This window comes from Lissotriton vulgaris, chromosome 4_1 (assembly GCF_964263255.1).
Source record: "Lissotriton vulgaris chromosome 4_1, aLisVul1.2, whole genome shotgun sequence".
NCBI lineage: Eukaryota > Metazoa > Chordata > Amphibia > Caudata > Salamandridae > Lissotriton > Lissotriton vulgaris.
Genome location: NC_141691.1, coordinates 1,510,088,223 through 1,510,112,889, shown reverse-complemented (window position 1 = coordinate 1,510,112,889; position 24,667 = coordinate 1,510,088,223). Strand labels below are relative to the sequence as shown.

The 24,667-nt window shown below is 42.6% G+C and overlaps 1 protein-coding gene across 1 annotated transcript in view; it reads left to right on the top strand.

Moving 5' to 3' along the window:
* OPRK1 (opioid receptor kappa 1) overlaps nt 1-24,667 on the top strand; it is a 228,122-nt gene that overhangs the window by 98,922 nt on the left and 104,533 nt on the right. The window contains exon 3 of the mRNA XM_086966961.1: nt 478-830. Coding sequence (XP_086823087.1) covers nt 478-830 — 353 coding nt within the window. The remainder of the gene's footprint in view (nt 1-477; nt 831-24,667) is intronic.

Here is a 24,667-nt window from a genome sequence, read left to right as displayed (position 1 = left end):
AGCGATTTAGATTCGAGCGGAGGTACAAGAGAAAAAATATGTGACACTAAATAGCACAGACTCTAGTAGCCATTTTAAATTAACATGTTTTCTGGCTGCACGGGGACATAATTACTGTCTGTTTAGGACGTGATGAATTGTTGTATTGCTACTTATTGTGCCATCCCAAAAGAATACTAGCATGTTTCCTTAGCTCAATCTAATTACACAGATGGGGTTTCATTTTCTGGGGGGTTTAAATGTGCAGCCGCTTTTGTTTCATAATATGCGTTTTCACCCACGATTAAAGAAAATTAAGAAAATGCACGTTCTAGTAAATCCAGGCTACGTCATGAAAAAAAAAGTAAACATGCTCACTAATATAGGAAAGAAACGTGGTGCTAAGCAGTAGCAATTTTGATGTTGGATAATATATTTAATTTTGGATTCGTTATTAAAGGCTGAAGACCATGACAGTTTGTTTGCTGATCTCTTTAGGTATACAAAGATGAAGACGGCAACAAACATCTATATTTTTAATTTGGCAATGGCGGACGCTTTGGTTACCACGACAATGCCATTTCAAAGCACCGAATACCTGATGAACTCGTGGCCGTTCGGGAACGTGCTCTGTAAAATAGTCATTTCGATCGACTATTATAATATGTTCACTAGTATATTCACGTTAACCATGATGAGCGTGGACCGGTATATTGCCGTGTGTCACCCGGTGAAGGCGCTGGACTTCCGCACCCCCCTCAAGGCCAAGATCATTAATGTCTGCATCTGGATGCTCTCGTCCTCTGTGGGCCTTTCTGCAATAGTCCTCGGAGGCACCAAGACAACAGAAGGTGAGTGCCCCCATTTCTACATTTTGGTTCGCTTTCTTGTGAAACGGGAGCAGAAAGTGTTTTATTTTCTAATAGCGATCATTAAAGCGTGAAACTGTGTATTTGATTCTTAAAGTGCTTACCATGGCGTTGCCAAGACGTCCCTCGCACAAAAGCCAACATTGCGATCAGTATTGAAGTGCGAGAGTCCTCTGGCTTCGGGATGTTGAACTGGACGCCATTGTGATCAATCTATGCATGTGAGGGAAAATGCTTCTTTTTTATACAACACAACAAAGACAGACTTTCTTTTTTTGTATTTGTTAAGTAGTTTTTATTGAAGATATATAAACCAAGAATACTATACAAATGAGTAACATTTGCAATGTAATGGTTATAAAATCGGATGTAAAACATGGAAAGGACAACTACAACTATGAAATAAGAAAGGAGAATACTTTTAATATAAAAAAAGATGAAAATAAACTAGAAAAAGAAAGAAGCAAGAGAGAGAGAGAGAAAATATGAAGAGACAAGGAAAATAAATGAGAGGGAAGATGTAGGTATTGTATGTTCCTCACAGGTAAAATTCCCAAATATCAACTCAGATAACTTAGAAGCATCTTTACAACAGGAGAGTATAACTTTAAAAGCAAGAGCAATACAATATCTAATAACAAGCATTTAGGAGAACAAATGTAAAAATCTGGTTACTAGATCCAAGGAAACATTATGAATTGTTAATGGATTGTGTGGAACACGGAAGTGGAACATGACCAACATAGTGAGGAGGCAGATACATCAAATTTAGAAATAGATTCCGTGGGTATAATGACTTTTATTATAAATACAAGATAGTGATTGGGTAATTTGGGTCACTTTAGAGGTATTCAAAACTTTGAAAAAATAACAATTGATGAACAGAATGCAGGACAATGTCATATATTCACCCCAATACAGCGATCTGGGCCTAAATCCATGTTTTTTTTGCTCACCATGACATTCCAGTTTGGACCCAGCCATATGGAAATCTGTCTTGAGCCTGCACCCAATGGGAATAGTCCAGCACGAACTGCCAAGCCAGGTCCTCCCTGGACTGGAAACAAGCATCCTGGGACCAGTTTCGGATTTTCAATTCTCATCATCCAGGATAGCTTGACCCCAGTTGCATGGAGAGCAGAGGACCATGTCTGGGCGTACCCGTCCCACTCGGGGTGACAAATGCAAAAAGAACAATTATTGGACAGAATGAGAACAATGTCATACATTCACCCCAATACAGAGATCTGGACCTAAATCCATTGTTCTTTTGCTCACCATGCCATTCCACTTTTGGACCCAGCCATATGCAAATCAGTTTTGACCCTGCTCCCAATGGGAACAGTCCAGCCCGAACTGCCAGGCCAGGTCCTCCCTGGACTGGAAACAAGCATCCAAGGACCGGTTTCAGACTTTCAGTCCGCATCAGCCAGGATAGCTTGACTCTAGTGGCATGGAGAGCACAGGACCCATGTCTGGGCGTACCCGTCCCACTCGGGGTGACAAATGCAAAAAGAACAATTAATGGACAGAATGCAGAACAATGTCATACATTCACCCCTATACAGAGATCTGGACCTAAATCCATTGTTCTTTTGCTCACCATGCCATTCCACTTTTGGACCCAGTCATATGGAAATCTGTCTTGAGCCTGCACCCAATGGGAATAGTCCAGCACGAACTGCCAAGCCAGGTCCTCCCTGGACTGGAAACAAGCATCCTGGGACCAGTTTCGGATTTTCAATTCTCATCATCCAGGATCAGTCATGACCCTTCGCCTGGCTGATGACGGCTGATTAGACATAACCGGTCCCAGGATGCTTGTTTCTGTTCCAGGGAAGACATGGCTTGGCAGTGCTGGATGGACTGTTCCCATGAGGTACAGGGTTAGACTGATTTGCCTATGGTCATGTCTGAACTGGGGTGGCAGAGTGAGCTAAAGAATGAGGTTGGATTACACCCCGATCAGTTGACTAGGGTGAGTGCTTGCAATCTTCAACACTCCGTCTGTTATCCCCTTTGGTTTTGCTTTGTTTGCCCTTAGTTGTCAGGGTATGCCCAGACGTGAGTCCCTTGCTCACTTTGCAACTGGATTTAAGCTAGCCTGGCTGATGACTGCTGATCATCCAGAAACCGGCCTCAGGATGCTTGTTTCCGGTCCAGGGAAGACATGGCTTGGCAGTTCGGGCTGGACTGTTCCCATGAGGCACTGGGTCAGACTGATTTGCATATGGTCATGTCTGAACTGTGGTGGCAGAGTGAGTTAAAGAATGATGATGGACTAAACCCAGATCAGTTGACTGAGGGTGAGTCCTTGCAATGTTCAACACTCCATCTATCATCCCCTTTGGTTTTGCATTAAAAACTTTAGGCCAAAATGGCTCCCAGAACTGAGTAGGAAATGACAAAGCAAGATCAGTTTCCCATATTAATTCAATCACACCTTTTGTATGCTCAGAGGTTGACATATTTAAAAGCTTGTATATGTATTCAGCTTTAGGAGTAGAGTCATATTGAATGGACCAATCGGTGTCAAGGGCTGGGGTGAAATTAAGAGAGGTTGAATGTTATGAGTAGTAAAAAAAGGAATGAATAGAATAAATCTAATTATATTCTTTGGAAAAAGTAATTGGTAAACTATAGTGTGTTTGCAACTGTGTAAACCCCTCATCAGTTGATGAACAAACAAAGTACCCTTTTCTTTTCAATGATAGAAATAAAAAGATTTATGCCAAAATTTGAGATAATTATTATACCATGGTGAGGGAGATATAAAGCATTGTTGAAAATCATATCGGGTTGTACACACAGTATGTATAATATATTGTGAATATTTTAAAATAGGGTATTTGGAAATAAAAGTACTATTAGACATATGGGTTACATCTTTGAAAGAAAAATCTTTTTAAAAGGTCTTTCATGTATAGTCCAATATGGTATGGGAGAATCATGAAAATCATTAATTAAGGCAAAAGAATGTCTGATTAAAAAAGCAGAATGATACAGCTTAAAATCTGGGAAACGAACACCAACTTCTTTCTTTAGACGTTGTAATTTAGATAGAGCAATACATGGATGATTGTTATTTCAGATACATTTTATACAAATAGAATTGATTTGTGAAAAATAATAATTGGGAATATTAAATGGTAAAATGGATAAAGTGTAAAGAATATGTGGTACAACCATCATTTTAGGAGTATCTAATCCACCTCCAATGATAAATGTGAAGGGGACCCTTATGAAAGTAATGTTTGCATTTTAAGTTTTAGAGCATCAAAATGTAATTAGATAATATTGGAAATAGTAATTTAAAAACACCAAGATATTTAATTATGGATGAGCACCAACTGAAGTTAGTTATTGCAAACATTTATTGATAACAGGAGAAATTAAATTGTATAATTTCTGTTTACCGAAAATGTAGTTTATAGCCTGAAATGCTGGAATATAAATTAATCTCTTGTAAAAAGGAATCTAAAGAGGACAAAGGATTGCACACATGTAAATGAGAATGCCATCAGTGTATTCTGAAAGTTAAGTTTCAAGGGAATTGTGCTTAAATTCAGAAATGAGTGTATTAAAATGAATTTGCTCAAGACAAAGAATAAATAATAATGGTGAAAGGGGACATCCTTGCCTAGTACCTCTATGTAAACTGAAGTACGGCGCAAAGTAGCCATTAACAAAAACACTGGCACAGAGGTTCGAATATATTCATTTTATAAAAGAAATACATTTAGGACCAAAACCAAACCATTGGAGAGTGTTAAACTATAACACCAATGAATACGGTCAAAAAACGTTTCAGCATCAAAAGATAAGGCTGCAAGTGGGTCCTTATGCATTTTAGCTAATGCAAGGCTGTTTGAGAACATTCTGGCATTATCTGTGTCAAGTCTGCCCTTGATAAAATCAGACTGAACAGTTTTGATTAGAAGAGGTATAACAGTCTCTGAGCGAATAGCAAGGAATTTAGCAAAATATTTGCAATCATAGTTAGATTAGGTAGACAATTACATTTTTTTTGTAATTTAGAGTCTGATGGAGTAGTATTGTCCGAAAATAATTAAAGGAAGATGGCTTGAAAACAAGCAGAAATATCAGAGACACAAGTCACAGTGGTGTTAGTGAGTAAGTTGTGGATGGGTCCAACAGTTTTCTGTTCTGATTTAATTTTTAAGTAATTAGCCAGCATCTTACCAGCTTCAATTTTACCTCCATGATACTTAGATTTAACTTTGAGTAGAATATTACATGCCTCAGTGGTAGCAATTTTGCTACAATTAACTTAATTTTTAATTAAGTCATGTAAATCAGTAGAAGATTTGGAAGTGAAAAAAGTATGTTCCAATGTTTTAATTTGCAGAAGCGAAGCAAGGCATTTGGAGTTTAATTTTCTTTTCTTTTTTTAGCAGAAAAAACAATGGTGAAGGCTCTAAAAGAAACTTTAAAGTCATCCAAGTGATTTGGAAAAAAAGTATCAATAGATTTGTTATTTTGAAAAAAATCTGTACTAAAAGCAGTAGCTTCTCTATAAAGTTAAGATCTTGTTCGGGCAGAAACCACACACCCAAAGACAACCTGTCTTCACAACGCCATTGGTTCCTTTTAGTCAACAAAGATAGCTGCCATAATGTATTTAGTGGTGTTTGCAAATTACAGTAAAAAGGGAACAATAGCTGGTAGTAAATGCATGTGTGATCGCCTGTACGTGATGATGAAAATGTGAGTTTCCAAACACATATGTTACATTGCCTCCATAGTAACAGAATACTTACATGTTTAAGTCCTTGCTGGTACAACTTTACAGTGGACATCAAGTTAATTATTTAATTTAAATTACACAAAGATGTTCATTTGGGCACAATTATGTGTTCACCTTACAATGAATTGTATAACAAGATATGTGAAATAATCTTGTAGATGATGTATCAGTCCAAGTGACATATTAAGAACCCAGGTTAGACGTCTTGATTCGTTGTGGAATTTTTAGGCTCTTATTCAGGACCGGTGAAACACATGAAATATTAAATGGAAAATGGATAACTTAGGTATTGCTTCCATTTGAATAATGAAATTTGAGTTACCAGATCAAAATCCAGTAATTGATTGCTATGATGAAACAACATTGGGGAAATAAATGTATTTTCCACTGATGTAATGTTATCCCCTGGGTCTCCATAGACCCAAGAAAGACAGGGCGGTGCATTGTCTGGGCCAACTACTACATTCCCTACAGAGGTGGTCTCTGTAGACTTGCGCAAACAAGGGAAAACAGACTGCAATGTCCTGCGGTTCAGCCACACCGTGCTAGATCTCAGTTCATGTGAGAATGAAGAGCTTAAGTTTTGGCAGGGAGGGGGAGAAAAGGCAATTGGAGTGGTAAAAAAAGGTGGCGGAAAAGCAGGTATTGTTTCACGTGTTGTTTGCATTTGAGGTTAAGCTGTATGCAGATTATCAGAAGCTTGGTTATTTTTTGATTTCTGCAGAAGGAGAGTACATGCAGAGGGGGATTGGTGATGGGTGGTAGAAGGCCATTTCTTTCTTTATGTCATTGATGGGAGGGATGAGTAGGGGAGCTGTAATTGGATGGCAGGTCACCAGGTTTTTTATTTCAATTTGAGATTTGGGTGTTAATTTAGAGGGCAGTGGGAGTAGGTAGCAGGATGCCAGATAATTGTTCTACCTTTGGGAGGAAAGGCAATCTTATATATGACTTCACAATTACTCCTGTGCCCCTGCGTAGACGGTGAAAGCAGTTGGAGGGCGATGCATAATATAACATTAAAGATGGGTAAAAGTGAATACAAGGATGTTTGGTACCTCAGGATTCGGAGTGATATCCTAGACAACTCAAACTTCACTCTCATTACCTGTTTGATGTACCTCTGAAAACCTTGATGAAAAACATTCCAGTTATCCACTACAATGCCTCTATATTTCAATAAATTAAGGTTAAAGTATAAGTCAATACTTTTATCTGACAATATATTCAGACTGTTGTGACTTGAGTGGGAATGAAAATGGCAACATATTTGAAGGTTTGATTAAAAGAGACTATAATCAATATATTTTTCAAAACATCTTTGATTGTCTTGCTCACCATTCAAAGTAAACCTGTGAAGCTGTATGTCAGCATATTAAAATAGAAATATAGTGGCTTCAATATTTGCAATAATATTGCTATTTTGGGTGTAGATGTTCTAATATTAAGTCCAACTGGGCAATATGTTTGGTAGACAGTATATAGGACAGAATATTTTTGAATAGGAGTCGGATAAACAACCTTCGCATCAGGGGAATCCCTCGGGGCATGGAGGGACCATACATAATGACTTACTCCAGGCAGTCATGGGTGGCAACGATGCTCTCCTCTGGTGCTGGACAGGGCTTATCGAGTAGCGGTACCCGTGGAAACACAAGCCTTGTCCCTGACATCCTGACCCAGGTGCACTTTTTCACAGAGATGGAGGCAATCATCTGCGCAGCCAGGGAAAAAAATATGATTTGATCTATGGTGCACACCACATTCATATTTTCAAGGATCTTGCCCCGTCACACTGCGAAGGCGCAGAGAAATTAAGCCTGTCAAAGACAGATTGAGGGACTCGAAAATTAAATATCAGTGGGGTCATCCCTTTGCCTTGATATTCACATGGGAGGGCAAGTGCCAATCACTAAGATCCCTGAGGGAAGCCCAACAACTACTCCAACTCCAGTTGGACTCCTGTTCCCTCAGCCAAAACTCCGGACTTGCCCAGTCTAGGGCATCTCTACGACCAAGATGGTCAACTGTTTCTTGTCCTTGCAATCGGGCCCGAAGAGACAAAATGTTGCAGGAATCCAAGCAAGGCATTAAACACCACCTTAAGTCCTTAGATGGCACACAGTCCCCGTGACACTCCCAGCCTGCTTCTAACCACCCCTCTCCCACTGCACCTTAGACAAAGAAACTGGCCTCTTGGGCACCCTTGGATCATGGAAGCAGGTCGTTGTATACCTTGACTCCTTACTCCTGATAGTTCTTTTGTTCACTCGACCTATGATGGGCTGGCTGGGGAGGGCCTTGTCCCCTCACCCCGGCCACCTCCGGGCCAGGCTTAGTAGTGGGGGATCCCCGCTTCTTTGGAAGAACCTTCACCCCCTCCCTGGAGTTACAGAGTGGGCCAGCCTCTGGATGAGGAGACAACAGCTAATAGCACGAACATGATGGCACACCCTGCCATTCAACTGGTCTACACGAGGAGTGACTTTCTCAGAGCTACCTTGGGTCATACCAAATGGGCGGTCCAGTACTAGAATGGACTACTGTGGCCCAGTTGGCCTCCCTTCTGTTCATTTTTAGGTTGAGCATTCGAGACCTGTTGTTACCTCACTTGTTGGCTTAAAGCCATCCCCCTGCTTTTGATTTGTTTATTTCAGTGTCCCTAAAAATCCTTGCATGCTAGTGGGCAGTCCTGTCTCTTTGTCCCCCCCTTTTTGATTTGTTTCCTCCCACTCAGCAGGGACTAACTACTATATTATTACACTTTGCTTGTTTATTCGTGGTTTGAGGAACTATTTTTTCCCTTTGTTTCCTGTTTCTGTTGCAGTAGTTGAGTGTTCGGCTTCTGCACCCCTAGCTGCTTCAATATATAGCATTTTTCTATGCCTACGTGTAAACTGGGCAAAAAAGGGGTGTGTGTTCCCATCGTGCATCACTGTTATGACTAGGAACTGCCAGCAAGGATGCTTGTGCCTCCCACTGCTTTTATCTGCAAGCCATTACACAAGCCAGCTCTTTTGCACTCATCAGGCAGCAGCCCTAGGTGAACATATTCTCTTCAAATGCCTCCAGCCGCTACTATCCTTAAACTGTTCCTTGTGCAGGTACACTCACACGCTTTGCCCAGCAGCACCATTACAAAGCCGTGATCACAGCACTCTTCTATATATATATTTCAGTGGTGGATCAGTAACCAGGCAGAAGAACTAATAAAAAATAACTTTTTCATTTTACTAATATGTATTAGCTTATTAGTGGTTGTGTTTAATTTCTGGTTTTACTTAGTTGTTTTTTCAGTGTGTATTAGAGCACCCCGGTAGATGGATGTTGCGCTTTATAATAATGAATAAATCAAGTGTGGCATCATCATCATTGAGTTCTTCTGTCAGCACTCTTGTTGATTTTGTTAGGCCTCCGTACCCGAGGCAGTCATTTACATTGCAAGACTCATTGTGGTCCTCTAAGAGTATTTCACTGGGTTAGCTTGATAACATTGATGCACCATCATGTAAGTGATGCCACCTCTCCTTTACTTACAGTGACTTTCATTTGTACAGATCTCTTTAAATATTTTACAGGTACGTGGGAGAGCTCCAATTGCTAAGTTGCTGTTATTGTAAAATGAACTTTTTATTTTATTTCTATTGAAAAATAGCTGCATCCATTCTGAAAGAGAAGCAGAAATTGTACCGAGCATGCCAACAACTTGGAGCGGAGAGCACATTTGATATCATAAAATGCTTTTTTAAATAAAATGGATTCTGTTTCAAGATGGCCATTGTTCAATTTGCTTCTCATGGAAACTGCGTCATGGACCAGAGTGGGACAGAAGTCAACATGATGGCAAATGCAGTCCTTTTATTATTTTAATGATAGTTTGTTCTTTGTATCCTTCCCGCACCAGTGAGCGTCGTTGTTTGTTCTGTGCAAGTAAATGATTGAGCACAACATGTTTCCTTCCAGGTTTTGGAGGCCTTGCCACCTCATCATCTTCTAAGCCATTAAAGCGGTTCTTTGCCAAGGAAGAAGGCAGCAGCAGAGACTCTAGGGAATATTATAGGGACAGTATTTGCACTGCATAGTGATCTTTGGGTTTTCTAATATAAAATGGATAGAATTGCTCTTTGGAGAATTTGTTGGTCTGTTGCTGGTGTTTCCCAAGCTGCGAGGCATTGCACTTGGGGCTAGAGTACAACAAAATCAATAATAGTATGGTTGTGTTTGGTGCACTTTTGGACTTAATTGCCTGTATTCAGATGGGACTAAGCATGGCAGAATTTTGTGAATTCGCAATTCGCGAATTTGCGGATTTGCGAATTGGCAATCCGCAAAATTCCCGAAATCGCGTAAATTCGCGGATTTTTTTATTTTTGCGTGTTGGTGGGTGTTCGCGAGGCGTTTTGCGTGTTTGCGGGTGTTCGCGAGGCGCTTTGCAATTTCGCGGGGTTTTTTTTTTGCCTGCTTAATCACTGTCACCCTCTCGTTTTTTATGCCCATCTGCCCTCTGTACCACTCGTTTCTGTGCCCTTCTGCCCTCTGCCCCACTCATTTTTTGTCCCCTTCTGCCCTCTGTCCCACTTTTGTACCCTTCTGCCCTCAGCCCCACTTAGACCCCACTAAGAATGGCGCCGGCAAGCTGCCAGCACCATTCTAAAAGAGCTAGAAATAGCTTCAACAGGAAGCACATATAGATAAAGTAAAGCAGGTGCTCCAGTTGAAGGTCAAATTAAGTTACACAATCATTAATCACCCCAAGTTTGGGGTGACTAATGATTGTGTAACTGAATTTGAACAGCACCTGCTTTACTTTATCTATTAGAGCTTCCTGTTGAAGCTGACTTTTGTAACTATTTTAGAATGGCTCTGGCAGCTTGCCAGCACCATTCTAAAAGAGTTACAAAAGTCAGCTTGAACTTTTGACCCAATCCGTTCCGCTTGCGGATTTTGCGGGAAATTCGCGAATCTCGCGGATTGCGAATTTACCGAAAATCAGAGAAATCCGCGAGCGGAACGGATTTTCCGCCCATGCTTAGATGGGACACTTGGCATGATATAGGATGTACAGATGTTTCCAGCACATTTTGTAGCAGAACGTTCCTTTTCACTGGCATGACCTGTGTGATATTCTGCCCTTTGAGGCTTCACAAGTGTTCCTCTCCCAACCTTCCGGGGTACAGACCTGAGTTTGCTCTCAAGAGATTCCATAACCAGCATGTCATACTAACCGCCAGTTCAAAGTGTTGAATTTTCATATCTATCGCTTGCACATAATTGTTCCGAGTACCAATATTGTAGACATTGGGGAGAACACGGTAAGGTTTCTGCTACCCATAATTTTCAATGCCATTTTGCACTGCTGTTGTGAGTTAAGCAGGGTGTATGTGGGTGGACCTTTACCCTCTTGGATGGTTTTCATACCTGTTTTTTTGCTTCAGATACAATGTAGTGGGAGGCTTGCAAGTAGTCCAGACCACTGGCAATTACTGAGTAGCATTTACAACCCAATGTTTTTGAAGGTATCTCAATGTACACAAAGGCCTGCCTTAAGGAAATCTCTGCTAATCTCTCTCCTCGTGGGAAGCACAGTCTGAGCTGCCAAATGAGGCCACCTTCAAAGAGAAACATGAGCAATTCAAGAGCAGTTAACCTCATCTGTTGGGTGCAGCTTGGATCCTGCGGGATAGTCAGCAAGGTACTCAAGTCTGGGAGCACTCTTGCACTTATGGCAAATGTTGTTGATAGGAATGCCTGCAAATAGTATCACTGGCAAGCACTGTACATAGCATTCAAAACCATTGTTTTTGCTACTGTAGCACTCCAGAAATTGTGAAGGTTTCATCATTTTAACCAGTTTTACACCCTATCCGCTTACTGCCAAATATTCTTTCTGTACTGTTGTGAGTAGAGTGAGCTCCCATGTTGAGGCGCTCTGGGATGCACATGGTTGGCCGTGTTCAAATGTAGTCCTGCTAGTAATTCTGTTCTCCCCCCTCAAGCAGCTGTTGACTACCATGGATATGGACTTGTTGGTTTGGGAGGCATATCAAATGATGGAAAATGTTATTGTTATCAGTGCTACAAGAATCTATTCTAATGGTAAAAGAAATATGTATCAAATTTGTCTACCATATTTAGTGTTTTTTGTTTTATATTGTTGCTTACTTGTCTCATAAAATGTTATGAAAAAATCTAAATCTTAAAACTAAATGGACTGCACAAGAAATTAGTTACTAACCAATATCAGTTTGATTTGTTAGAAAAGATCTGGAGATTAAATTGTTAACTGTGGAACCAGTAGACTTGGGTTTTAATTTGAACTCTCTCCCCTGACTTCATTTTGTGATCTTGGGCACATCTGGTAATCTTATTTAATGTAAATCCTCTCTGAATAGTTTGAAGAAGATGCAGGCTAAAGGGACTCCCTCCACTTGCCTGGGTATTTTGTGGCATACCTAGTGTTTAGTGTGACCCACAACACAATTCCACCCCATACAATTCACCACCACACAATTCAACACCACCCAACATAATTACACTCCACTAATTACACTCAAGGCAACATGATTCACATCAACAGAAATACAACCCACAAAAAAACACTGTAAAAGATGTAGCAAGAATTCCCATAAATTCACCCCACGCTATGCCACATAATTCCAATCATCATAATTGCACTCAATAATTCCATGCCACACAATTCAAGTCGACACATAGCTATTCCACACCACATAATTTGACAACAAACCACATAATTCAGCTCACCTACGCAATAATATAACACACCATATATTGTCAATTCACACCACAGAATTCAACATCATGCCACTAAATTCAACAGCACACCACATAAATAAACTACATTACATACCAATCCATGACACAAAATACCATTACACATAATTGCACCCCATAACACACAATCCCACTTCACATAATTCCTATACACTCAATACCACATAATTACTATCCACATAATTACCCGCACAGCATGCAATATAATACCACAAATAATCCACTCCACACCACACAATTCCACAGCTAACAAGCTAACCCACATAATTCCACTCCATACCACAGAAATCCACTCTACTTCATAACACATGAATAAAAGAAATGTTAATTTACTGTGCAACAGCTCTAGCTCTCGTTTAACTTTTAGTATGCAAGACCGCCTATATTCAAACTGTTATGTACTCTTTTTTGCACCCACAGCTGCCGAGAAACATGGGAAAGGTCCTATTTGTACTACTAACCAGCATTTGAAAACACTTCTATGGCAAAAAGGACATGCTTTGAGGCCTTCCAAAGTAGGACAAACGTTGCCCATCTTTCTCCTCTTCCCCTTCTTACTCCAGTAGGATAGCATTAGAACTTAAGCGGTAAGGTTGTTTCTAACTAGCCCGCTCCTCTCCACATTCATTCTTCTCTTCTCCAGAAACTGTAAATTTGGACCATCTGGTACTGTGCTTGGCTGCTGACTGACACGTTTGAACTCTTCTCTGATTGGTTTTGGACTAAGGCCAACTTGCTTCCTTCTACTGTAAGAATGCCCCCTATAAATGTGCTTTGTTCAAGCCCCCAGTTGAATTCATGAACACAAATACTGCTGGGGATTAACTCTGCATGCTTTTGTTTTGATATTTGGACAAGTCTCTGAATATTAAAGGTTTTGTACATTTGTGCGCAATCAAAATCTGCCTTACATGGTAAATGTGTGTCATCATTTTTAAACGTGGAAACACAATCCACACGAATCCGCTCCACACCATGCCACATAATTTCAACCAGCATAATTTCATTCAGCACCACACTATTCCTTGCCACACAATTCTGCTCTAAACATTTCCATTCCGCACCACATAATTTGTCAACAAACTACATTTTTCAACTCAACAGCACAATTACACACCACATATATCCAATCCACACAATTCCACATCATGCCACATAATTCAACTGTACACCAAATATTTAAACTCCACAACACAAAATGCCATTCCTCATAATAACACTCTAACACACAATGCCACTTCACAAAATTCCTTTACAGTGCAAACCACATAATTACAATCCACATATTTCCACTACCCACCATGCCACATAATTCCACTACACAAATCCACTCCACATAATTCCACCACACACCACTCCACAACTAACAATTCTAAGCCATGTAATTCCTCTCCACACCACAGACATCCACTCCAATTCAAAACACATGTGTAAAATACATTCTCATTTACAACACCAATATCTCTAAATCTCACAAATGCGAGACAAAGTTGCATTGCAAATGCTTGTTACTACTTGTTTCCCTTCTTCCCCGTTCATTCCTGTTGAGTCTCCTGCAAGTGGTGGAGAGCACTCTTTTGTGTCATCCGGTCTCTTCAAGACGGAAGCTGCATAGTTCCATAAGGAACACGATACAGGAAGCAGATCTCATGAATGTGCTTTCTAGCATATGATACACTCTGAAGTTGCACACCTTTAACTGGGTCGGAGGCGCTGCCACTAAGGGTAGACGGGTAACACACTGAGCTGTACACTACTTCATACATAAACAATTATGGCGCAAGTTAAATGCCTTTCCCTTAACATGAAAGGGCTTAATGCCCCCAACAAGCGGTGGCAGGGCTGAAACTACCACCTGATCCAAGACCCAGATATCATCTGCTTACAGGAGAACCATCTTTTACGGGCAGATACGCAATGCTTGGCACACCCCACATATCTTACTCAAATATGGGATTCCTCAGTATCCAAAACAGCAGGGGTGGCTATCCTCCTTAAAATGGGCATATATATACTTGGATCTCGAATACTGCTATACAAAGAGGGACGTAATGTGAAGCTAAAGGTACTAACAAGCCCCTCACATTGATCAACATTTATGCCCCCAATCAATCTCAAGACACATATATCAGGAGCCTACTTAAATATCTGGCCTCTCAGGAGGTGGGTCTGCTTCTTGTTTGGGGGGTCTTTAACTTAGTCTGGGATCCCCATCTCGATTGTAGCGCAACCTCCTTTCAGGACACTGGGGTCATATCTGCAGTGCTTAAGCAGGACCTCAAGGCCTTAGGCATAGCTTACGAGTGGCGATATGCAGAACCCGAAGAGAGAGACTATACCTTTTTCTCTCAAGTCCACCACTCAAATTCCCATATAGATTATTTCTTCAAATCTCATTCACTCATTTGGTCGCTGGAATCGGTGACTATATCTGACATATCTATATCAGATCACGCCCACCTAGAGATTATGTTGGGAGGCATGGGAGACATTTCACGCTCTGCTCCCGGTTGGAGCCTTCCTCCGCACATCCTACGTGACCCGGTCAATATAGCAGAATAACACCAGGCAATCCAAACGTACTTTGAAATTAATTATCTCCTTGACACTGATGGTCATACCCTCTGGGATGCCTTCAAGCAACCATTTGAGACGCCATCATCTTGATCTCAATTGCCCGAACACGGGATTCCAGTTTGGTAGAAGCAGGCATCACCAGAGATATTAGGGTGCTGGAGAGACATGAGCATACAATGTTGTCACGGCAATGCCAAAAACAACTGGCCTTCCTTCGAAGCCAACTAAAAGCGATCTGTGTACATAAAGCCAAACACTCCCTCCTTGCTCTGAAGGAAAAATATTACAAAGGGGGCAATAAGGTGGGTTCCCTACTGGCCCGTCGACTCCGTATGCGTATATCTCGCAACCATATTGCCAGGGTTGAGACTAACATGGACACATGGGCTCCCTCGGAAACAAACAAACAAGAGGCATTTAGCACTTTCTTCTCTGCTCTTTATAGCCAGGGGAAAATTGTCCAAGAAAAGATTGAGACATTTCTTCCTTCGTGTGATTGGTTGCAACTTGACCCGTTTCATGCCCAACAACTGAAAGATCCGTTCATCCTAGAAGAATTTCAAAAAGCATTGAAAACCTTCCTGCTGGGAAAATCTCCTGGCCCTGAAGGCCTCATGATTTCTTTCTATTGCTTGTTCCTTCGTCAGCAGCATGCCCCCGTACTCTGGTCATTTAACTCCTACTTCGACACAACTAGTGTGACCCCTACCATGTCCAGGGAAGAGATAGCACTCATCCCTAAGCCAGGGAAGGACCCAATGTCCTGCCCCTCCTACAGCCCCATCTCTCTGCTCAACCTGGATGCTAAACTATATACCCCTTGCCACCTCTGCGCTTCGTCCCTGCAATACAACCTCTAGTGATTAGCATATGTCAGTGAGGTGCATTCAAGGGCACATCATTTGGAAGTGACAAACACAAGATTGCACTATTTACAGACAACCTACTTATTACCTGACCGATCCCGCGAGCTCTCTGCCTGCGCTGCTTGATATGCTCTATTTGAACGTATCTCAAGGCTAAAGATTAACTTGCTTGTACTGCGTTTCAGTGGGCTCATTAATCGATTCGGTACTTGGGCCTTAATATCACGGCCATGCTAGACTCGTGGACCCATGCAAACTGGCCGGATTGCAGACACTCCGTTAGGGAAGATCTCAGGAGCTGGAAATCCCTTCCCATATCATGGCTTGCCGCCTGAATGTGGTTAAAACGTCCATATTACCCAAGAGTTGTATATCTCTTCCAAGCACTCCCGATGCTCATTCCGCAAGGGGATATTATAAGCCTTCAGAAAGGTTCTCCAATAGGCTCTTAATGTTGCCAGAAGACCGGGGGAGGGTCTTGCCTGTCCCAACCTTCTCGTCTACTACTGGGCGGCACACTGCATTATATTTCGGAGTTTGTGGTTTGTGAAAGTGAGAAACGTTGGTTTCACATGGACAGGGCAGTGGCATGCCACCCACTGTGAGACTTGGCCTGGTTGCCAAAAAGAGCCTGGCCGCGCAGTGCCTACACGCCACCCCAACGAGAACGGTCCTGGATATATAGATATATGGGTAAAGTAGCAATTAGCCGTGGGCTCACTACCTTCCCATCCCCAAATACGCCACTTGCCCACAATCCTGGCTTCCCTCCAGCCCTACAGCCCAGCTCTTTTTAGACTTGGGTAAGCGGAGAGTGTTGCACGATCACTGATCTCTGTGAGGGAGATGTCTTTAAATCTTTTGACCAATGCAGGCAGAAATTTCACCTTCCAGCTACGGCGCACTTACAATACTATCAAATTCGGCACTGGTTACATTCCCTCCTAAATAAGCAGGGAGCCATGCGCCAACAGACCCAATTCGAAACACTGGTATGCTCCTTTGAAGGCTCACAAGGACTGATTTCACGCACTTATCAGGTCTCTCTGCACTTTAACCCTCTGTCCCCTCGCCCACATCAACAAAAATGACACATAGATATTGCAGAAAATGCCCCTTCGAAACAATGGGAACAGCTCTGGAGAGACATTCCCAACACCTACGAAGGCATTGCGCAACAAGAGGCAGCATATAAAGTTTAGACCTGTTGGTATTACACTCCACTTCGCCTACAGAAAATGTTTCCCACCTCCAAATCCCTGTTCTGGCACTGCAAGACTGACACAGGTTCGTTCATTCACATTTGGTGGTCCTGTCCACTACTGACACTTTTCTGGAAGGAGTTGTTGAGCCACACCAAAGATGTAGTGGGGTTCCCTATACTGAGTGCGCAGGGGATCCCGATCTTTGGTCTCCGACCTCAAACCCTCGAAGCTATGACCCACTTGCATTGGTATTTGATCCTTCATATGCTAGGGGCCGCAAAGCTGGTCATTGCACTGCATTGGAAAAAAGCCCTGACCCATCCGTCTCAGGCGTGGCTCCCCCAACTCTGGCACACAATAGCGATGGAGCTCTTTTCCAGTTGCCTTGCGCACTCTGACATCAAATGTGCAACACTTATTCAATTATTCAAAAATTGTATACTTCTGCGAGGGGCAGACCTCCCAGATTGAATTAGAGCAGGACAAGGACTTACTTTTTCTCCAGCGTTCCCCTCTACTTTTCCCTCTCCACTAACATGGGTGCACACGACAAAACAGCGTTAGGGATAATCTCCAAGCATTGTCTTTATGGGATCTCTTCCCCAACCTTCATTCTTTCGCCCACCCTATGTTGTTCTCAGTTTTTTTCCTTTTTTCTTTTTCCTCTCTTGTTGTAGCTTGGCAAAACAGCTCCTGATAGAAGAAGTCACTCTATTGCCTATGCCGTTAAATATTACAAGCATTCTCACCCATGATCGACTTTAACACCTTGTGGCTATTGGGCCCGGGCAGGGCGCCGTGGTCTTTGAGCACCGAAAGGCACTATATTTGACCTGTCAGTATGTGATATGTTTGTAAGACTATCGCCTTTAATATCAATGTAGATGTTATAAGGGTGTATTCAAATGTGAAGGTCATAAAATAGATTTCAAACAAAAAAGTTTGCTATACTAGTCCTAGGATATCCTAGCTATGGCATGGATGCAAGTAAATGTTGAAATTAGAGTCTGTCATTATACCTAGTAAGGAGCTATAGCCTTTGGTTGAGAGAACAGCTGTTGTAAAATGTCCACATATTTAGCACAATTCCTGAAAATCCCAGGTGACCTGATGTTAAAACAAAAAAAAGGATGCCTGTGTACAGGTACTTTCTTCCTCAGCCCAAACAAATGGTTTAAGCAAGAGTCTTCTTTTCTGATCTGGGCAAGAACACAGAAAGTAAACCCATGATTATTGATTTTTCTGACATAACTTGCAGGCTTTTGACACTCGGTCCTGCCCAGAGTGGATTAAATTCCCTTATTGGTAGAGCAAGCAGTGTCATGTAAAGTATATGGGCACTTGATGATGGGTTAATTTTGTCCATGAGATAAGATTGTTGTTTTTCTGCGTGATAGGACTCTTTTAAAGGCTGTGCCACCACAGAATTATCAACCGCTTGTAGATCATGAGCCCATGAAGCCACATTTGCTTGTTTGTTAATTGTTGTCTTCAATACAGAGTATAGAATAGCACTGTCCCCAAAGGCAGTTTCTCCAAATTCAAGTGTCAAGATCGCTTCTTTTCATTGCCAAGACCAAGGATTACCAGGACTTTCATAGAAGGTTCTGGAAAGGCTTTTTTTATGGGGTTCTTAGAGGCCATCCTGCATTTGATGTAATATTTTAGCAGGGATGCCTTACACTTAAAAGATTTAGTTATTAGCTCCAACTCTAGACCCATCCTGGAACATCAAGCGTATTGCAGTTACTGAAATCATTTCTTGTATGCTCTACAGTGACATAGGTCTAAGGTTGTATCTAGTGCTCTGGGATAGGCATAATGACCATACTGAAGTGCTGGTGTCAAAGTTTCCTTCATTACCCTTAAAATTAGGGCTACAGAGTTGCTGCTTTGTAAACTATTTAGTTGGCCAATCCAGTATGTAATAGCAGCCACCTTCTTTTTAAGATCAATTATTTGAGCAACATACGCCAAAATACTTGCAATGTTGCGCTGTGGTGATGGTCTTACCGCCCAATGCCACGTCGCCGTCTTCCTACATCTCGAGCTGCTAAAAATTACAAACTTTAGTTTTGACCTGGTTCACCAGTAGATGGTTAACACCAGTAGATGGTTAACCTTGTTAAATCTACTCAAAATGAACCCTTTGCAAAACTGACTTAGTGTGATCCATGACCAAAATATCACCGGTATATTGAATTGTTTGCAGAGTGGTGGAGCTTAGCTCTGGAGGAACCAAACTGCTGGCATCCAGTGTCTTTCATAGATCAGCCTTGTATAGATTGAACAACATGGGGGCCAAAACATACCCCTGTTTTACCCCTCTTTGGTGTTAACTTTTTGTGTGACGGTCGATGGGCCAGCTTTGCCCGGCATCCATGTATATGTGTGTAAGGAATTGATTGCACTTAGAAGCTTTAACGGCATGCCCTGTGCTTCAAGCTTCCTCCAGAGGGTGACAATGTTCAACCTGTCAAAAGCTGCACTATAATCTACAAGGTACCATAAGAGAGGTAAGCAGTTCTTCTAGAGGGCATGATGCCTGAGGACTGATAGTGCTTGGATGTTGTCTGTAGTAGATATTATAGCCCTGAAGCCAGATTGAAAAAAGGAAGAATGCCTTCCTCAGCTACCCAAGCTTTAAGTCATTCTAGTAGACTTGAGGCATATATGACGGCCATGACTCCGCGCAGCGGACGCGCTCAGCGGTCACGCCGCAGTCACGCCGGAGTCAAGCCAGAGTCCAGCCCGTCTGCGCCCATCCGCGCACAGGCCAGGCGCAGGACCAGGGACCCTGCTAAAAATGTCATACCCAGGAGTTATGATAGACAAGATCTGCTTGCCTTACAAGCAAAGGCCTGCTGTGATTCACATAAACTCGATCCCTCAGACTGGGCAGGCCCAGTGAGCTGCCAGTCCTGCCACCACACTTTTCTGTGGTCTCAAGTTTCGGCCTTCTCAACACCCCATGATAGCTTTAAGGCAGCCCTAATAAATGCTAGATCTGTGTCGAAGCATGCCCAGCATAATCAGGACCTATTGATAGACGACAATTTAGATTGTCTCTTCATTACGGAGACATGGCTCAAACCCTGGTGCACCCCTGATGTGGTACACGCCCTGCCTCCTGGATATTGTATACAAAGAGTAGATAGAGGGAATGAACAACGGGGTGGAGGAGTGGCCATTATATGTAGGGACACCCTCAGCTGCTCGGCGATACCGCTGCAAGAGCTAACGGATGCGGAAGGGATGGGTTTTATTATCAAAATTAATGACAACTTCTGCTTCTCGGGGGCTTTGATCTATCGCCCACCAGGACCTTGCACAGGCTTTCTGGGGAACATCGGAGAGGTGCTCAGCCCACTGATACTTAGGTATTCTAATTTTACTTTGATGGGTGATATAAACATCCATCTAGAGTCCGCAACAGATGCACCTGCTGTCTCCTATCGGGAAACCATGGAGGTCTTAGGCCTCACTATTCGAGACACCCAAGCCACCCATGAGGCGGGTCATACGATTGACTGCATTGCCACTAACTTAGACACTTTGACAACCGACCCCCTTAGACCCCAAACTTGGACTGACCATATGCTGATCCCTTTTATGCTTCCTCTTGCGTCTAACGGAAAGAATGATCATGAAAAAGAACGCAGCCAGGCCACAAGGGATGAATGGAAAATTATACTGTCCCACCCAGAACTAATAACCATGGCCAGGAACTGTAGACCCCAGCTGGCAGAACCTGCAAATCCCACTATTTTTAGAACATGGATGAATGATCTGAAAGGTACGGTTGGGCAGGGAAAAAATAGAACGAGGTGTGATAGAAAGAAAACATCTGCACCCTGGTTCGATCGAGAACTCAAAAATAAACAAGGGGAGCTTAGAAGAGCTGAACGAAGCTGGCAAAAAAATTACTCTAGCACAGAACGTAGCAAATACAAAAGGATAAAAAGTGCCTATCATGCGCTAATTAAACAAGCTAAAAAGAGGTATTTCTCGTCGGCAATAGAAACAGCCAATAGCAAACATAAGGAAATATTTAAAATTGTAAACGGTTTTAATAAACCTAAATGTCTAGCGCAGGCTATCCCGCCCTCGCAGACACTCTGTGATAAGATCGCAGACTTTTTTGAGGGAAAAGTACAGGGTCTGACAAAGGACTTCGATGTCCCCATATTAGAGCCAAGAAAAGAGGGTGACATAGTGAGACAAGGGGCCACTCAGTTGACAACTTTCCAACCAGTTAGTCTGAGTAATCTTGGCAACAAAATCTGGATCCCCTTTTGACCCATGCCCAGTTAGACTCCTACACCTCATTGTGGATATTGCTAACCCAGTAATAAATGCCATTGTCAACACCTCACTGTCCATGGCCAATGTCCACCCAGAGTGGAAACTGGCAGCGGTGAAACCACTGCAAAAAAAAACAACTCCCCGACCCCACCACATTGTCAAACATACGACCCATCTCACTACTTCCGGCCCTGTGCAAAATCACAGAGTCAATTGTAAACAAACAGCTTTCACGCTTCTTGGAAGATAGTGAAGTATGGCACCCTAACCAAGCAGGTTTCAGGACCCAACATTCCACGGAATCAGACCTCCTGTTTACTACAGAAACTATCCGCTCAGCCCTAGACCAAGGCAAGAAGGCCGTCCTGATTTTATTAGACCTATCGGCGGCCTTCAACACGGTCTCACACGCCATCCTATTAGACCGGCTAATAACATCTGGTGTTACAGGGACAGTACTTGAGTGGTTAAAATTTTTTTTAAGTGACAGGAGACAAGTGGTGACCCTGGGGGAATTCTGCTCCAGTGAGAAATCGCTGTTGACGGGAGTTCCTCAGGGATCAAGCTTGAGCCCGACCCTGTTTAATGTTTATACTGCACCTCTGATAAAGCTGATATCGTCATTTGGCATAGACGCTATAGCCTATGCCAACGATACACAACTGATCCTGGTAATGGATAAGGATAACCAGGCCTGGGAGGAAAAGCTCAAAGGTTGCCTAACGGCCACTTTTGAATGGATGCGCCTAAATCACCTGAAATGCAACACAGGAAAAACGGAGATCGTGCCAATAGGCCCAAAAAACGATTTCATCCCAAGACTATGGTGGCCAGAAAAGGCCGAAATACCACCTCATACTACCAACTCGGCCCGCAAACTGGGGGTGTATTTCGACTCTGACCTGTCTTTCAGACAACAAGCGGCTAGAGTGGCAGGCATGTGCTTTGGGGTGATAAAGGGACTGAGAAAGTTCTTTGATTTGTTGCCCTTCAAGCAAGAAAAACAGTTACGGTTGCACTAGTAACATCGCGCATCGATTACTGTAATAGCCTCTACGCTGGTACAAATAAAGCTGTCACACACAAACATCAGATGGTGCAACATGCAGCAGCGAGGTTGGTTCTGAAATGGCCGAAAAGATCATCAGCAACCAAAGCCCTCAATGCACTACATTGGTTGCCCATAACAAAAAGGGTCTTGTTTAAAGTTCTGCTAATTACCTTTAGAGCTATTCATAATCTAGGCCCGTTATACCTAAGGAAAAATTTAGCAGATACTGTCCAACTACAGCACTACGTTCCTCAACTGCCAAACTGCTTACCGTCCCGGGTTTTAGACTTAAAACCCGAGGGGGCAAATCCCTGGCGGTATTGGGTGCAAAAGCATGGAACACTCTCCCCCCACATCTGAGAATATTGGACAATGAAACAGACTTCCCCAAACATCTAAAAACCTGGATCTTTAATCTCCAAGAAACAACTGCCAGAAGCCTAGTGTAATCTTGGTCTTGGTCAAGTAAGCATAGAGACTACCTAACATCTGGTGGTCCTCTCTCGGGCGCCTAGATGCTCCTTGGAGCGATTGTTGCGCGATACAAATTGGCATTTACATTACATTACATTACATATGTGTGCCTCAATATCTAATAGGTCAAACAATCTGTGGTTTGCAGCTAGCGTCCAATATCCATTTTTAAATATGTGGCATAAGATAGATCCTCTGCAGGCCTTAGGGATGATGGTGTATTGAAAGGAGTAATTGTAGAGCGCAAACAGCACCCTAGGGCAACCACCTATTTTTTCAGATTGCACATTTTTAACATTCATTTTTCACTTTCTCTTCCTCAGGTCAGGGTGGGCCTTAGCGCGCCCTTACCGCAGAGGTTTAACTCTTAGGTCCTGACAAATGCAGGGGAAATTCACACCATGATTGCAGAAACATGTTGACCCCACTAAATGAGAAGTAGCTGAACAATTTATTTAGCCTCCTTCCCACACCCTGTTTTTAATGTGTCTGATTAGCCACTTAATAAAGTTATTTTGGACACAATCTAGAAATCCTTAAACCACACTATCACTTTTTCACCGATCACTACATAAAAAAACGGCTCTGCAGTAGTTCTGGCGTCGAAGCACACCGGAGAGGTACTCGGCCTCTCCCGGTGGGGCCCGATGATGAAGCATGTTGTCACCAACTAGGTTGGTGAGTGAGGGCTTTCTAAATAATCCAATATGATTTTTTCCCATGCTCCGTTTCTTCTTATGAAGTAGTCACACTCTTTGGTTGTTTATACTGACTTGAATATCCATCAGGGCTGAGACATAAAGCCCAAAGATGTATGTGTGTGCTTCTCCTGCCACCTCACCACCTGATGACCACCTCTTGTCGGATTATATCACACCTCTCTTTGGTTTAGCAAATGTATCTCAATATCCCAGCTTCTTTTTCCACCTGTCGTTCCCTTAAGGATGCTCTGTGCCATCTTCCGTAAGAGTGGATTCAGTAGGATATATGGGTATTTTGGGGGCGTAGGTTTATTCAAGTCTAAATCCCAATCTGCAAAGATCTTTTTTCTCCCACACTGCTTCCCTCATGGCCCCATCCTCCAGGCCGTTCTCAAAGCCGCCCCTGTGGAGTTTAAGAGTGGAGGATCACACTGTATCGATAACAAGTCCTCCAAAGTGAGATGCTTAGGAGCAGGGATGTAGCAACACAATATCAGCAGGTTCCCACGTTTGAGCATATCTTGAGGTTCCTGAGGACAGTTTCTGGGTATAAAGATTATTTCTGGAGGGATGCTGCCCATTGCCCACAGTCAACCTAAATTGCCTGGTTGTAAAGGCTCCATATTAGTTAGCTTGGGAGCCCAGTGTTCCCTCACAAACCCAGATGTATTAGAATTGTGTAGTTGGCCACAATTCCCCTTCCGCTGCAAGTGGCTAACTGCTAAATTACTACTAGAAATTACTGCAGCCGCATTGTCTAGCTTTTAGGGTATAGTGCCATCGCTCCCGCAGAGGCAGCCCGAGTTGTGGTCCCAAGGATGAGGGCCTAGGATAAATCTGACCTGTGCATACCTCCTGTTTACTTTTGTCCTTAGAACTTTGAGGATCACCTTGGCACTGATCCAGGGTGTCAGGCAGAAAGCCTTAAGCAAGGGCAGAACCTGATACCCTGAGATCAGATTCTGTGGGCAAATTGACCTGTGTGGTTGCTTCATTGGAGCCAGAGAGGCTAGGCAATCCCAAGTCTTTGGGTGTTGTCTACCGAGACTTTGACTTGCTTACTTGCCTAAGTATAAGAAA